Source organism: Bombina bombina, chromosome 1 (assembly GCF_027579735.1).
Source record: "Bombina bombina isolate aBomBom1 chromosome 1, aBomBom1.pri, whole genome shotgun sequence".
Taxonomy (NCBI): Eukaryota; Metazoa; Chordata; class Amphibia; order Anura; family Bombinatoridae; genus Bombina; species Bombina bombina.
The window spans coordinates 106646677-106662129 of record NC_069499.1 but is presented as its reverse complement, the minus strand read 5'-3'; the positions used below and the strand labels follow the sequence as shown (position 1 = coordinate 106662129).

General features: G+C 40.1%; 1 protein-coding gene across 1 annotated transcript in view; it reads left to right on the top strand.

The window, feature by feature from the left end:
- TDP1 (tyrosyl-DNA phosphodiesterase 1) overlaps positions 1-15453 on the top strand; it is a 698490-nt gene that overhangs the window by 322707 nt on the left and 360330 nt on the right. The window contains exon 10 of the mRNA XM_053697569.1: positions 1904-2089. Coding sequence (XP_053553544.1) covers positions 1904-2089 — 186 coding nt within the window. The remainder of the gene's footprint in view (positions 1-1903; positions 2090-15453) is intronic.

Genomic DNA, 15453 nt, shown 5'->3' with positions numbered 1-15453 from the left:
ACAAGCAAGCCCTGGATCTACTAACTGAGCGCTCTGTAGCGTGGAACGCTGAAGTTACGACACCAATATCACAAGTGCAGGAACAAGCCTGGGCCGTGAACACTATAACTGCTCAAAGGCACATCTGGCAAAATCGGAGTAACTCCACTAAGCATGCAAGAATTACAGTTAAGACCATAACCGCTGACAGGAAGGATTCCTGGATCCCCATCACAGGGTTTGCGATATGGAGAGAAGCTGGGACACTAGTACCACACCTCAGCATAGGCCACCGCATTGAGGATTCTGCAATTGCCCAAAGGAACCACCACTGTTTCTGCAACTCCCCCGCTTCATATCCTCTGATTCTGGTAAAGCTGGGCATTGGGTAAGCTGCGCACACTGGGACCGGTACGAATTTATGCCCATAACTAGGCACATTATAAGCTGATGGACACTGTCCGGGTTAATTTCTGGGACTGTTCTACTCAAACTAACACAACCACGCTTGTTTTCAGTGCACTTCTTATTATTATTGTTATTGTTGTTTTATATTTTATTTTATTTTTTACTTATTACTAAACCCCAACTAGTGAGTTTAGTGTCTTAGGGAGTTGAAACAGACTGTTGGACTACTGATTCCACGAGGACTAAGTTTCTAAGCTTTAGTTGAAAATTCGGAAATCTATCTCATTTACAAACTGCTGTATCTGTGGGGACTATAAATATGTGCACTCATATTAACTGCTAGAACATTGTAGTTTCATAAATGCTGTTCCTGCTAGGTGGTGAAATCAACTTCTTATGTACATGCATAAATATATTGCAATTGTTGGCTATCAAATTAACTCCATCCAGGGTTAAGATCCTAGTACTTCTGACCTAAATTTGTAAATGTGCTGATACTATAGGTGGACAGTGCCTTAATTAGATCGATAGATCTGACAGGCCCTAATATGTATCACAGTGCTAATATATATATATAACTTGGGCTTATGTGTAGACACAAAATGAATATATTGTTAATCTCACATTATAATAATGCTATGTAATTTCAGCAGAGATTATAGCTAATTCCCAGAGGGGAGCCCTATTGTGCATATTTAGGTACCTGATTGTTTGGTAGATATTTTTATATGCCCCTAGGGGTACATTATTCTCTCTTTAAGAGTCACTTCTACACTATATAGCACCCAATACGACTAGGCTGCTAAGCAAGGTTAATAAGATGGCTCCATCCAACAATGTACAGACTAGAGATAACCAGATGTTACACCCGACTATAGTGGAGGGCTCCCTGGTGTTGCTCTTTATGTGTTATTATGCTTATATCTGACCATATTCATGTTACTGTAATAGCTTTTCTTGTTTTGTTTATTTCAAGGTCCAAAAGAAACCGTGCGTTACATTAGAGCACCTCAAATAAGCCATTTAGCTTCCATGGGTCCATGAGTGGCCTGTTGAGCATAGTAGAGGTGTTTTCATTTACTGACTATAAAATATAAAACTGAGGTTTCAGAAGCTCATACTATATTATTTACTTGAAATTATGTGTATTTTGCCATTTTCTTACTGTTGTATTATGTTTTATGAGAAATATGGTATTTATTTCTGCCTGTTTATTGTTATGCAAAACCTCAATAAAAAGATTAAATATAAAAAAAAAAAAAAAAATTTTCAGGTAAGCATAAATTTTCTTATTTCATAATAAACTTTGATATATTTTGCAGTATTTTTTTACTTTTGTCTTTACCTGATAAGTGGTAAGTGTTAGCTAGAATATAGGCCAAGATATAGAAAGAAATTTCTGTTTTTAAAGATATAGTTTCTATTTTTATTTTTAATTAAAATCTTAATCCCAGTCCACATCTTATGATTCAACAAAACAGCACAGTAATTATTTAATTTTTTTCTTTTAATTTAGCTTTTAAGAGAAAATGCATCACTGATTGATGGAGTTGAAGCGTGGCCCGTTATTGGCCAGTTCTCAAGTATAGGGTCCATGGGAACAGACAAGACAAAATGGCTGCACTCAGAATTCCTAGAAAGCCTGACGACATTTGGGAAAGGTGTAAAATCTCTTCAGAAAAAGGATGCACGTCTTCATTTGGTAAACTCATACTATAGCTAAATACAACCTAGGAAATAAGGAGTTCAAAAATATAACTGCGGTAATATTAAAGGACATGGGAGTGACTGTACCATGGTTTATGAATGTGTTATGCCGTGAGCAAAGAACTGTTAATGAAGGTTCTTTTATTTTTATTTTATATATTTATTTAGCGGTAGTAAAACAAAATGTACAGTGGGGTGTGCGGCTGCTTTTTTAATTATTTACGTAAAACATTTAACTACAGATAGTTTTTATAATGCTTGTTTAACTCTTACTATTGTAAAACCATATTAATACTTGTGGATTAATGGACTGTCCTCAGGTTCAGTTTCTGGGAATTATTTCAGATATAGGTTTTTTCATTTTAATATGGGAAGAGTCCACAGCTGCATTCCTTACTTGTTGGAAATACTGAACCTGGCAACTAGGAGGAGGCAAAGACACCCCAGCCAAAGGCTTAAATACCTCCCTCACTTCCTCATAACCCCAGTCATTCTTTGCCTTTCGTCACAGGAGGTTGGCAGAGAAGTGTTAGAAGATTTTGGAGTAGTCTTTTATGGAGGGTAGTACTCTTCGAGATGGGACTAGAGTTTTAAGCAGTCCTGTCAGCCTCTCAGTGAGAGCATGGATGAAAGTTAGAGTCTGGAGATGCAGGGAGAGTCTTTCTGCAAAACCATCCCGACTCATATTAACAGCTCCATAGGCAATCCGCGTTGACGAGTTTCGCTGCCTGCTTTCTTCACTCAAGTCCATGTCAGAAGCGGTGCTACTATCTGTCTCACTTGAAGGGCCGTGTTCCTGTCCCATGGCGTAGATTTTGATAAGATCTATCATATATTATATATGTATGATAACGCAAGAAGACAGGGTCACAGTGCGACTCCTTTTATCTGTATAGAATCAAGGGTTAATATCACCTTAGGGGTATTATTGAACAGAGGGGAATAATCTTATATGTTTATTTGATTTTATGCTGCTTTTATGTGTGAGATGTTATGGACTCATAGGCTGTTATGGAATATACAAGTTTCACTTTCACTTTGAGAGTCATGCAGCTTACAAGCTTGCCACACTTTCTCATAGCAGGGACGGTCCTGCATTTTGCACCATGTGATTCATTCCCTTTTTCCTGACCAGGTGTCTATCAGAGAGGAGTCATAAATCTCTGTACTGTCTGGGTCATAGGAGGTGGTGAGTGGGCATTGGGGTATAAGGGTGCCATTTTTTTTAATACAATAAGATGTTTTATTTCTCTAGTTCTCCAGTTATTGCACTAGCGATGGAGGACTCTGTTACTTTAGAGGGCACTCCCTCTATTCCTAATGAGTAATTCATGTTTATGTAGTGAGGAGGCCTTAGTTCAGCCCTCTCAATTATGTTCCATATGCCTTGATAATATCAAACATGTATGATACCATGGAACTGTCCACCTCTGAGGAGTTGTTGTCCAGTGAGGTGCGTACCCTACATTCTTATAGCTCTACACATGCAGTTTTCCTGTATCATTGCTAATCCTCCATCTGGAGGGGGCCTTTTTTCACGAGACGTTACTGCGCAGTTCAGACGGCAGTGTCTGCGGCCTTTAATGCTTTACCTCACCTTGCTAAACGCAAGCGAAAGGTTACATATTGCACTCCTTCCCAGAGTACATCAGATAATTTATTAGATTTAAATGAGGGTTATCCGAGGATAAGTTCTTTCTGAGATTTCAGAGTATGAACATTCTAGGTCGGAGTCTGCTGTCTCTATACATCCGGCTGCGGAGGAACCAGACTTTAGTTTAGGAATATGCGCTTTCTTCTAAAGGAAGTTTTTGGCAAATTCAGAGGTTCCAGAGGTCAAATTGTCTAATGAACCTTTAATTCCTAAATTGGATAGAGTTTGAGGACAGGTTGGTACCTTATCCTTCCCTGCTCCTGTTAGATGGCGAACATTATTTAAGAATGAATGGGACAGGACTGGATTCCTTTTCCCCCTCTTCTCCCTTTAACAAATTGTCCCCGGTCCTGGACTCTCAATGGAGTTGTGAGGTTCAGTCCCTAAATGGGATGGCGTTATCTTCACCCTTGCTAAATGTACTACTATCCCGCTTGAGGATAGTTCTTCGTTTGAAGAGCCCATGGATAAAAGATGGAAACTCTGTTAAGAAAGGCTCTGGCTGAAGTTATGGTCTGTGGATATGACTTCTAAGTCTAGACTTCTTCCCTCCCTTTAAGGGAATGATTTTGTCTGGTCCAGGCCTGGACTCAATTATCTCCACGGTCATAGGGGGCAAGGGTGCCCTCCTACTGCAAGAGTATATGAACTAATCTAAGGGACGATTTTCGTTCCTTTCATTCTGATAAAACACATGTCAGCAGTCCTCCACTAAGCCAGAGCAAACCAAGAGCTCTTGGAAGCCGGCTCAGTCCTGGAAAAAATCCAAGTAGAGCAAGAAGCCCGTCGAGTCTAAGTTGGCATGAATGGGCGGTCCCCGGTCCTCTTCTGGATCGTGTAGGGGGCAGTATGTCGCTCTTTTCAGTCGCTTGATTCAGGGACATGCAGGATCCATGGGTCCTGGAGGTCATAGCTCAGGGTTACAAGATAGGTTTTAAGGCTCAGCCACCCTAGGGCAGATTCCTCCTGTCTTCCTGACCAGAAAGGAGGGAAGCCTTTCTGGAGTGTGTACAGGATCTGTCCTCTAGGAGTTATTGTCCTGGTGCCTATCGCAGTGAGAGGTTTGGGATACTATTCAAACCTTTTTGTGGTTCCTAAAAAGGAGGGAACTTTCCGTCCAATTCTGGACCTAAAGTGCTTAAGCAGATTTTTTAATGTCCCCTCGTTTAAGATGGAGACAATAAGGTCCATTCTTCCCCTTCTTTGAGAGGGGAAGCTTATGACCACGATAGATCTGAAGGATTCTCCCTTCTCGTACCAATCCTCAAGGACTACTTCCAGTTCCTAAGGTTTGCATTCCTGGACCAGCACTTCCATTTATTGCCCTTCCGTGTGGTCTAGCTAAAGATATTTTTCAAAGAGTGGATCATTCAGAATATCTCCTCTGCCTTTTTCAATCCCATGGATGGCGGATAATCTAGAGAGAGTTCTCTTGTATCAAGTACCAGGGTAGAATTCTCTGGTACTATAATAGTCTCCATAGACATGAGGATATTTCTAACAGACCAGAGACGTTGCAAGCTAGCTTCAACATGTCTTGCCCTCCTGATCTCCTTTAGACCATATGTGGCTTGGTGTATGGAGGTGATTGGTCTCATGGTGTCCAGCTTGGACATAATTTCCTTTGCCAGGTTTCACCTCAGACTGTTGCAACTGAGCATGCTGAACTAGTGGAACGGCGATCATTCAGATCTGCCTCAAAAGATTTCTCTGGACAACCAATTGGGGGGAATTGCTCTCTTGGTGGTTTTGTCCTGATCACTTGTCCTGAGGGACGTCCGTCTCAAGACCATCCTGGTTGAATGTGACTACGGTTGCAAGTCTGTCAGGATGGGGAGCTGTTTGGGGTGTGCCAGGAAGGCACAGGGTCTCTGGTCTCAGGAGGTAAAGCTCCCTCCTGACCTCATTTTGGATCTTCGGGCAATATACAATGCTCTGAAGGCTTAGCCCCTGCTGGGTTCGTCCCAGTTAATCAGATTCCAATCAAACAATATATCCTCGTTGGCTTACATCAACCATCAGGGGGGAACGAGAAGCTCCCTAGTTTTGAGGGAAGTATCTCAGATTCTGGTGGGGAGACCCGCATTTGTTCGCTGTCAGCTATCCATATTCCGAGTGTGGACAATTGGGAAGCGGATTTCCTCAGCAGACAATACTTTCATCCGGGAGAATGGTCTCCATCCCAAGTGTTTGTAGAAATTGTAAGAGGAAGATCTTATAACGTCTGAATACCAAGCTACCCAGATAGGGGTCGAGGTACAGGGATCCTCAGGCGGAGCTAAGAGATGCATTTGCAGTGCCTTGGAGGTTCAATCCAATTTATCCTTTTCGACCGTTCACACTACTTACTAGTGTAGTGGCTCGAGTGAAGCAGGCGTCAGTGATACTGACTGCTCCGTCTTGGCCGCGAAGGATATGGTTTGCGGATCTAGTGGGGATGTCATAATCTCCTCCGTGGAAGTAACCTTGTTGCATGGATCTGCTGACCAAGGTCTCTTTGTTCATCAATGTCTAGATTCTCTGAGGCTGACTGTGTGGCGATTGAACGCTTAGTCCTAGCCAAGAGAGGGTTTTCTGAGAGTTATTTTTACTCTCATTCAAGCTTGTAAGCTGGTTGCTCGTTGCATCTATCATAAGGTGTGGAGGACCTACTTATTCTGTTCTCCAGGATGAACTGGAGAAGGGCTTTTCTGCAAGTCCCCTGAAGGGACAGTTTTCGGCCCTGTCTGTGTTACTGCACAAGAGGTTTGCAGAGCTTCCAGATGTGCAGCCATTTGTTAAGGTTCTGATAGGATCAGACCTGTGTTTAGATCTAAGGCTCCTCCTTGGAGTTTAAATCTTGTCCTTAAGGTTTTGCATCGGGCTCCGTTGGAGCCTATGCATGAAGTAGACATTAAATTGTTGTCTTGGAAGGTTCTTTTTCTTCTGGCTATTGCTTCTGCGCGCAGAGTATCTGTGATTGCTGCCTTGCAATGTGTCCCTCCATATCTGGCTTTTCATGCTGATAAGGCTGTTCTACGAACCAAGTTAGGTTTTCTTCCTAAGGTTGTGTCAATTCACAACATCAATCAAGAGATGTGGTTCCTTTCTTATGTCCTAATCCTTCTTCATTGAAGGAACGTTTACAACATATTTATGGATGTGGTTTGTGCCTTGAAGTTCTATCTTCGGGCCACAAAGGAATTTAGACAAACCTCTTCTTCTGTTTGTTCTCTTTTCCGGGAAGTGTAGGGGTCAGAGGGCCTCTTCGACTTCCTTATCTTTTTGTCTGAGGAGTGTCATCCGCTTAGCATAGAAATGGCGGTACATAAGACTCCTTTGAGGATTACGGCTCATTCTACGAGAGCAGTGGTTTCCTCTTGGGCCTTCAAAACTGAGGCCTCTATGGATCAGATTTGTAAGGCGGCTACCTGACTCTCCTTACATACTTTTTCCAAAATTTTACAAGTTTGATGTTTTTGCTTCTGCTGAAGCAGCCTTTGGGGGAGAGGTTTTGCATGCTGTGGTGCCCTCAGATTAGGGTCTGCCTCTCTTTTTTTCCTCCGGTTAGCATTCCGTGTACTCTAGAGCTTGGGTATATGTTTCCCACAAGTAAGGAATGCAGCTGTGGACTCTTTCCATATTAAGTCCACAGCTCCCGCCCATGTTCTCCTATGGGCGGCCCTAAATTTGAATTGTTTTCTTCTGGCACCTTTTTCACCCTGTTCCTTGTTCCCTCGGCAGAATTACTGGGGTTATGAGGAAGTGGGGGAGTTTTTTTTTTTTTAAATTATATTTTTATTGAGGTTGTGAAAGACATTACATAAGATATTCACACAGAAGCAAAAATAACAATATGATAATGCATACACTCTTAGTACAAAGACATAACATTGCAGTGCAATAAAAACTCCAGACATGAAATCCGTAAATCTTTGACAAAGTATAAACACTGTGCCTGTATAGAATATAACTTAAACTATTATTCTACCAACCTGGAAGATGATATTACGATATCGATGTAATAGATGGAAGTGGTAGTCTTAAGTAATTCAAACTAGTATGTCTGTTGTGGTTTTGTGGATGGTTTAATGGAACCTCAGTTTTGTGTTATATGGAGAAGAGGAATAGACCCCTCATTGCTATAACGAATATTTATTAGGTTATCTAGGAATGGAGCAAGGGGGGGGTTAGCTTTTTTTTAATTTTTTGGGGAGGGGAAATGCAGCGGGCAAGAGCCGCTCGAGATGGGGGAAGGGGGGAACGGAGTTAGTTATGATGCTAGACTAGTAACTTTTGGGCCTTTAAACTATGTGAGTGCAAAGCAAGCCAGTATATTTCCTTATCAGGGTAAGGTAATTTCTATATGGTGGTGGAGGGCTGAGCAAGTAACAGGTAACAGCTAATGGGCCACCATTGTCAGAGAGGTGCATAACAGGGCTAAAAGAATGAACTGACTATTTTAAAGCTTGCTGGGTATAAGGAGTTTGCTATACGAAGATGAGGAAGGGAAGCAATTTTTGTATGCATTTACGGATTAGTGTAATAATAGAAATTGTGACGTAAAAAGAAAGTAACTCTACATGATCATTCCAGAGGGTGCTATAGAGACTGTATTGGTACATTGTAGTGTTGAACATGTCCCGAAGATCTGTATTATATAGGAGATGAGGTTTTCTAAAGCTTACAGAGCTGATAGTCCCCAGTTATCGTGCGGTAATTGAAATTTGGCAGTAAAAACATGAATCAGAGCTATATGCTGCACTGAGGATTCGAGTGGTGCCTAAGCGTTCTGAACTACCTTTATTCCTTCGCAACATAGAAACTAGCAGCAATAATATATTAGGGCACTTAGTACGAAGATAATACAGCTGCAGTCTCAGTGATATACACATTCAAATTGCTAATAACTATATTGGATCATACGTGTACACTTACGACGGGGCATTATCAGAGTTATAAGCAGTTATACAAATATAATTTATACATAGCAAAGTGCAGCCAAAACAACCCTATTTACATGTTGTAACAGTAGTCCTCACTGCATATTTGGCAACCTTTACACCACTCTTTATCATGTAATAGGGGAATTAAATAAAAAGGCTGCTATCTCAATTAGCTCTCATTAAACCAGCTATATATTATGTATAATAAATCTTGTCTAACAGATTTTATAACACCATACAATATCTAAATAAGCAATTGGTTAAAAACTTAGAAGTGAAATAACATGATCATCTAACGTTTTTTTTTTAAACCAAACGAGCTTGAGCTACTACAGGAACTTTTAAAACCTGCAAAAAAGGGAGAGATAGAGTCTCAGTCTTAGATCTGTTTTTTTAGAGATGGGATGATGCTGGGGATTTTACCCAATGCCCAATCTACAGCAGAACATGGTCAGGATGGCTCCGGAGACTCTCACCCCTAGGACAAGTAGTTGTTTCTGTCTTCTTGGGACTGTGGAGGGTCTCATGTAGTGTATAACTGTCAGGAGGCTCAGGGGACACCGCAACTGCATTGACATTAAGAAGCCCTCGTATAGCAACAGGACGAGTATAGTTGAGTCGGTAGGAGTTAAAGGGACACTGAACCCAAATTTTTTTCTTTCATGATTCAGATAGAGCATGCAATTTTAAGCCACTTTCTAATTTATTCCTATTATCAATTTTTCTTCGTTCTCTTGCTATCATTATTTTATAAAGAAGACATCTAAGTTTTTTTTTTTAATTCAGAACTATGGACAGCACTTTTTTATTGGTGGATGAGTTTATCCACCAATCAGCAAGAACAACCCAGGTTGATCACCAAAAATAGGCCGGCATCTAAACTTACTTTCTTGCATTTCAAATAAAGATACCAAGAGAATGAAGAAAATTTGATAATAGGAGTAAATTAGAAAGTTGCTTAAAATGTCATGCTCTATCTGAATCACGAAAGAAATTTTTTGGGTACCGTGTCCCTTTAAGGCTGAAAACCTGCAATGTTTTAGACTTGATTCTGCAGCTGTGATCCATCTACTGTCTCGACTGGCCCAAGCATCTGAGTAGGAGCCAAAGAACACATGGGCTATATCTAGGGGTATGTTAGCTTCGGAATTCAGCTCACTTTTACACTGAATCTGGTGTCCCCCAGCGATCGGCCGCATCGCCGGAAGGCCAGATGACAGTTTCATTGAATCCATCGAAAAGCCACTACCAGCACTTGACTCTGATTTGCAACCTGGACACATCTTCACCCGGTCCTGCAAGGTAGGACTGACATGTTGTTTATCTGTGGGAGTTAGTTCCTCCAGAACTCTCGCTGGCGGCTTGTCTCTTGCTATTGCATCACACAGTCTGGAGGAAGCCTGTGCCAACAAATATTCCGTGTCTCCTGTGGATGTAGCGCTCCGTTTATCGTTGAGGATTGTCGGAAGATGGGTCAAACTGTCTCTCCTTCTTGTTGGCCAGTAGTCGTAGCAAATCCACTACTGTGACAGCCATCATGAGGTTTGACTGGATATCCTGGTTGCCGATTAAATGCTTTGCTCCCCTGCAAAACTCGGGTGTCCAGCCTTAATGATCGCTGATCATGTAGTATGTATCTCACGGTATACTTGGGGACCGGGGAGTAGGCAGAGTAAATTTGCTGCAATTTTCAGTCACGATCTGTCAGCTTAGGGCACTGAGCTCCACGTAGTCTGCAAAATGGCAGGACCTTAGATGGGTTGTATGAGCTGTAGGTGATAGAAGAAAGCTCTGTGCAGGCAAGTTTAGATCCCTTCTTCTCCACCGGGTCTTGTAGTACTGAGCTCCATAGCATTAGAGACTAATTTTGCAAATTCTTGGGCGATACTGAGTGGTCTAGTTAATAATTAAAGATAATATATGAGCAGAGCTCCCTCAATGTGCCGTGGGGGAGGTATTTAAACCTTTGGCTGGGGTGTCTTTGCCTCCTCCTGGTGGCCAGGTTCAGTATTTCCCACAAGTAAGTAATGCAGCTGTGGACTTTTCCCATATAGATGTAAATGAAATTATCATGTAAGCATAATTTATGTTTTCCATAATATTTCAGCCAAAGGCATCTTTGCAAGAAATCTCTTACATGTGTTAATACCTTGTGATTGGTGATGTTAGAAATGCCGGTAAGAAAGGGTTGTCTCAGAGATTTGTTCAATATCAATTTGCTTTTTTACAACTTGGAGGCTGAGCAGATGCAGATATGATAATTTTATGGATTGAGTCGTTGTTACTTAAATGGACCGGTACTGCTGAGTGTCATTTGGCAAAATTTTCCACCATGGCTGTGGTTTACATTATAAGTTCATGCTACACCTCTGCCCTGCTGTTCTCAACTTTTCTAAAGAGGAATACTGTTTAACTCTTCTACCATAAGCTTCCAAATTTCCCAAAATACTGGGGAGAGAAAAACAACATCACTAGTAAGCTCCGATCTTGGCGGGGGGGGGGGGTGGGCTGTATTTAAAGTATGTTTACAAAACATATAGAAAACAAGAAATTCCAAAGCACCAACCTTAGACACCAGGATATTGTAAAAAGTAAGCCTTTATTCCAAAAAAGTAAAAACGTGCTAAATAGCATGAACGAAATGTAGCAGAGGAAGTGAAGCCATGCTCCCAGCAGACCTGTTTCGTGCCCAATGCACTTGTTCACTGCATATGGAAGCCACAGCCTCTTCCGACTTTTATTCATATTTTCATTTAAAGGTACATACCCTTATTTGTTAGATACTTCCTATGCTATCAATATATACAAAGGGAGAACATTTATATCTCTATCTACAAAATATAGGTTAGAATGATGAGGATACACAAATATGAGTGTCTACCATCCACATAGAGTATCATAAATTCATTTTAAAATTTAATTAATAATGATTTGTCAAGAAAAGGGGCCATTTAAATGTATATCCCTATTTTCTATGCCATATTATTTTTTGGACTTTGTAGCAATCATATGTGTGCATGATTCCAATATACTACTATTATATTGTGTACTGTTGTTAATTCCTATGTTTAATTAACACGTATATCCCATTTTTAAATATCTTAAAGAGTTACCGTATATCTCTTAATAGGGTGTTGAAGTTAAAGCAAAAAATGGTTTCTGTGCAGCAACACTTCAAACAATGCATATGTAAATTATGTTAAACATTACATTCACTAGATTTCTGAACGCATTTGTTTTAGTGCGGTTGCAATATTCAGAACAGTGAGAACTTATGTCACAATAAATAAAGCTAAAAAGTGTGGCTACTGTCTTCTATGAAATATTAATATTACGAGCACGAAATCTTCTTCATAAAAAGGGGAAAAAAATTCCAAAAGAAAAACACAATTTTTAAAAACAATATAATACTTAAAATATATTATAGCATTAAAAATGCAATACATATAAATAAAACATTTTATATACATGTATAATATACCTACAATCCCCCCAGCTCATATAGGTATATTACCGATGTCCTAGTTTCACTATTGTATTATAACAGGAGGGTTTGAGTTTCAGTTGATATATGTACATTTTATTGCCATACAATTATGTGCAAAGGGATCATTTACATTACACCTTCAATGTTCTGTAGGTAGTGATGCTGCTTTGAAAATATCGCCAGTGCCACCCGCAGAGATGTGTAGTAAAATGTCTCTCAGCGAGACTGCCTTTAAACACTGATTAATAGCCCTTTTAGAAATTTCACAGGCAATGTCATACCCGTGACAGATCCCTTTTGAATATATCAACACTTTGATGATAGTTTCATCAGAAGTGTTTAACATAAAGTGCAATGAGTCTTGCGTAAGATCTGCTGATTAAACACACTTTAAAGCATCCGACAATCATAACACCTCATTGGATATTAGCTCAGTAACAATGCTATGCAAAGCTACAGTACTAGATCCGTCTTACAAATTTCTTTACAGGGTTGAAATTTGAGCCAGACTTGCTCACATCTCAAGCAATGCTTGCTTTACACCCTGTGCAGTGTGCTGCTGAGTCAGTCTCTTCCCTATATACATCACAACTGACTGGCTGGGGATCAGCCTGGCTTAAAGTCTTTATGGCAATACATACATAGCAAATGCCAGCAACTGTCAAAATATCATTTGTTGAAAAGCAAACCTAGGTAGGTTCAGGAACAGCTACTAGCTGGTAATTGTTGGCTGCACATATATGCCTCTTGTCATTGGTTCACCCGATGTGTGCAGCTAACATACCAGTATTGCATTGCTGCTTCTTCAGCAAAGGATAACAAAACTGTGAAGCCCATTTATAACATAAAAATGTTGTGATTCGTGTCCCTTTAAGGGGATATTAACGTAACTACCTTGTGTGGAAATTTTTCTTTTTTCTTTTAATGATTCTCAATCTGTTCTATTCAACAGCTGAACTATAGGATTTATCCTTTTCAGCCAGTGACCAATCTGTCCCTAATAATGAGTTAACAAATATCCACTTCCCGATTTAAAATAAATAAATAAGCGTTAGCTGAAAAGGGCATATAAACTCATTTATGCAGCAGAAATTATTCACTACATTGCAACAAACTGTGCATAAGAAATGTTATAAAATATTCACATTATGACTTGGGGGGAATGGATGCACAACAAGTTTCAGAGTTAAATTACAGGAAACACAGGAAAGATAATGCATTGTATAATTAAATTATTTAGGCGCAAGAATGCAAGCAGTGTGGAGCGCTAACATTCCTGGAATGCCGACATCCATCCTCAACGAAGCTGCAAGAAGTCCTCAACAAAGCCGGTAGAAGTCTTCATCCAAGCCGGCAGAAGTGGTCTTCCAGACTTGGCAGAATTCTATCAGCCAATCGGAATCTAAGGGACACCATCTTGGATGACGTCATTTAAAGGAACTTCCATTCGTCGGGAGTCATCGTAAGAAGAGGATGCTCCACGCCGGATGTCTTGAAGATGGAGCTGCTCCGCGCCAGATGGATTAAGATAGAAGATGCCATCTGGATGAAGACTTCTGTTCATCTGGAGGACCACTTCTGCCGGCTTGGATGAAGACTTCTCCCGTTTTCGTTGAGGACTTCTTGCCGCTTCGCTGAGGACTTCTCCCGGCTTCGTTGAGGATGGATGTCTGCTCTTCAAAACTGTAAGTGGATCTTCGGGGGTTAGTGTTAGTTTTTTTTTAAGTGTTTATTGGGTGGGTTTTATTTTTAGGTTAGGATTTGGGCAGCAATAGAGCTAAATGCCCTTTTAAGGGCAATGCCCATCCAAATGCCCTTTTCAGGGCAATGGGGAGCTTAGGTTTTTTTAGTTAGGGTTTTATTTGGGGGGTTTGGTTGTGTGGGTAGTGGGTTTTACTGTTGGGGGATGTTTGTATTTTTTTTTACAGGTAAAAGAGCTGATTTCTTTGGGGCAATGCCCCACAAAAGGCCCTTTTAAGGGCTATTGGTAGTTTAGTTTAGGTTAGGGTTTATTTTTATTTTGGGTGGGCTTTTTATTTTGATAGGACTATTAGAATAGGGGTAATTAGTTTAAATATCTTGTAATTTGTTTTTTATTTTGAGTAATTTAGTGTTTGTTTTTGTAATTTAGGTAATTTTATTTAATTTTGTTAATTTATTTAATTGTAGTGTAAAGTTAGGTGTTAGTGTAAGGCAGGTAACATTTTATTTTACAGGTAAATTTGTATTTATTTTTGCTAGGTAGTTATTAAATAGTTAATAACTATTTAGTAACTATTCTACCTAGATAAAATAAATACAAACTTGCCTGTAAAATAAAAATAAAACCTAAGCTAGATACAATGTAACTATTAGTTATATTGTATCTAGCTTAGGGTTTATTTTATAGGTAAGTATTTATTTTTAAATAGGTATTATTTAGTTCTTAATAGTAGGTTTGAATTAGATTTAATTTAATTAGATTTAAGTTAGGGGGTGTTAGGGTTAAATTTAGGGTTAGGGGTTAATAACTTTAGTATAGTGGCGGCAACATTGGGGGCAGCAGTTTAGGGGTTAATAGCAGTAATGTAGGTGGCGGCGAAGTTAGGGACGGCAGATTAGGGGTTAATACTATTTAACTAGTGTTTGCGAGGTGGGAGTACGGCGGTTTAGGGGTTAATATGTCTATTATAGTGGCGGCGATGTCCGGAGCGGCAGATTAGGGGTTAATAAATATAATGTAGGTGTTGGGGTGACAGATTAAGGGTTAATAAGTGTAAGATTAGGGGTGTTTAGACTCGGGGTTCATGTTAGGGTGTTAGGTGTAAACATAAATTTTGTTTTCCCATAGGAATCAATGGGGCTGCGTTACAGAGCTTTACACTGCTTTTTTGCAGGTGTTAGACTTTTTTTCAGCCGGCTCTCCCCATTGATGTCTATGGGGAAATCGTGCACGAGCACGTATAACCAACTCACCGCTAACTTAAGCAGTGCTGGTATTGGAGTGCGGTATGGAGCCCAGTTTTGCTCTACGCTCACTTCTTGTCTTTTAACGCCGGATTTTAAAAAACCTGTAATACCAGCGCTGTAGGTAAGTGAGCGGTGACAATAATGTGCAAGTTAGCACCGCACCCCTCTTACCGCAAAACTCGTAATCTGTCCGTTAATTTTTTACATAGATATGTTCAAGTGATATTTTCCTGTCAACTTTTTTTTATAATTATGCTGCATTAATCTGAAGTGATTTAGTATATGGGTATTGTGTCCTTTAACTGATGGACAAAATGAGTGCACTTCTACCAATTCCCAATGAA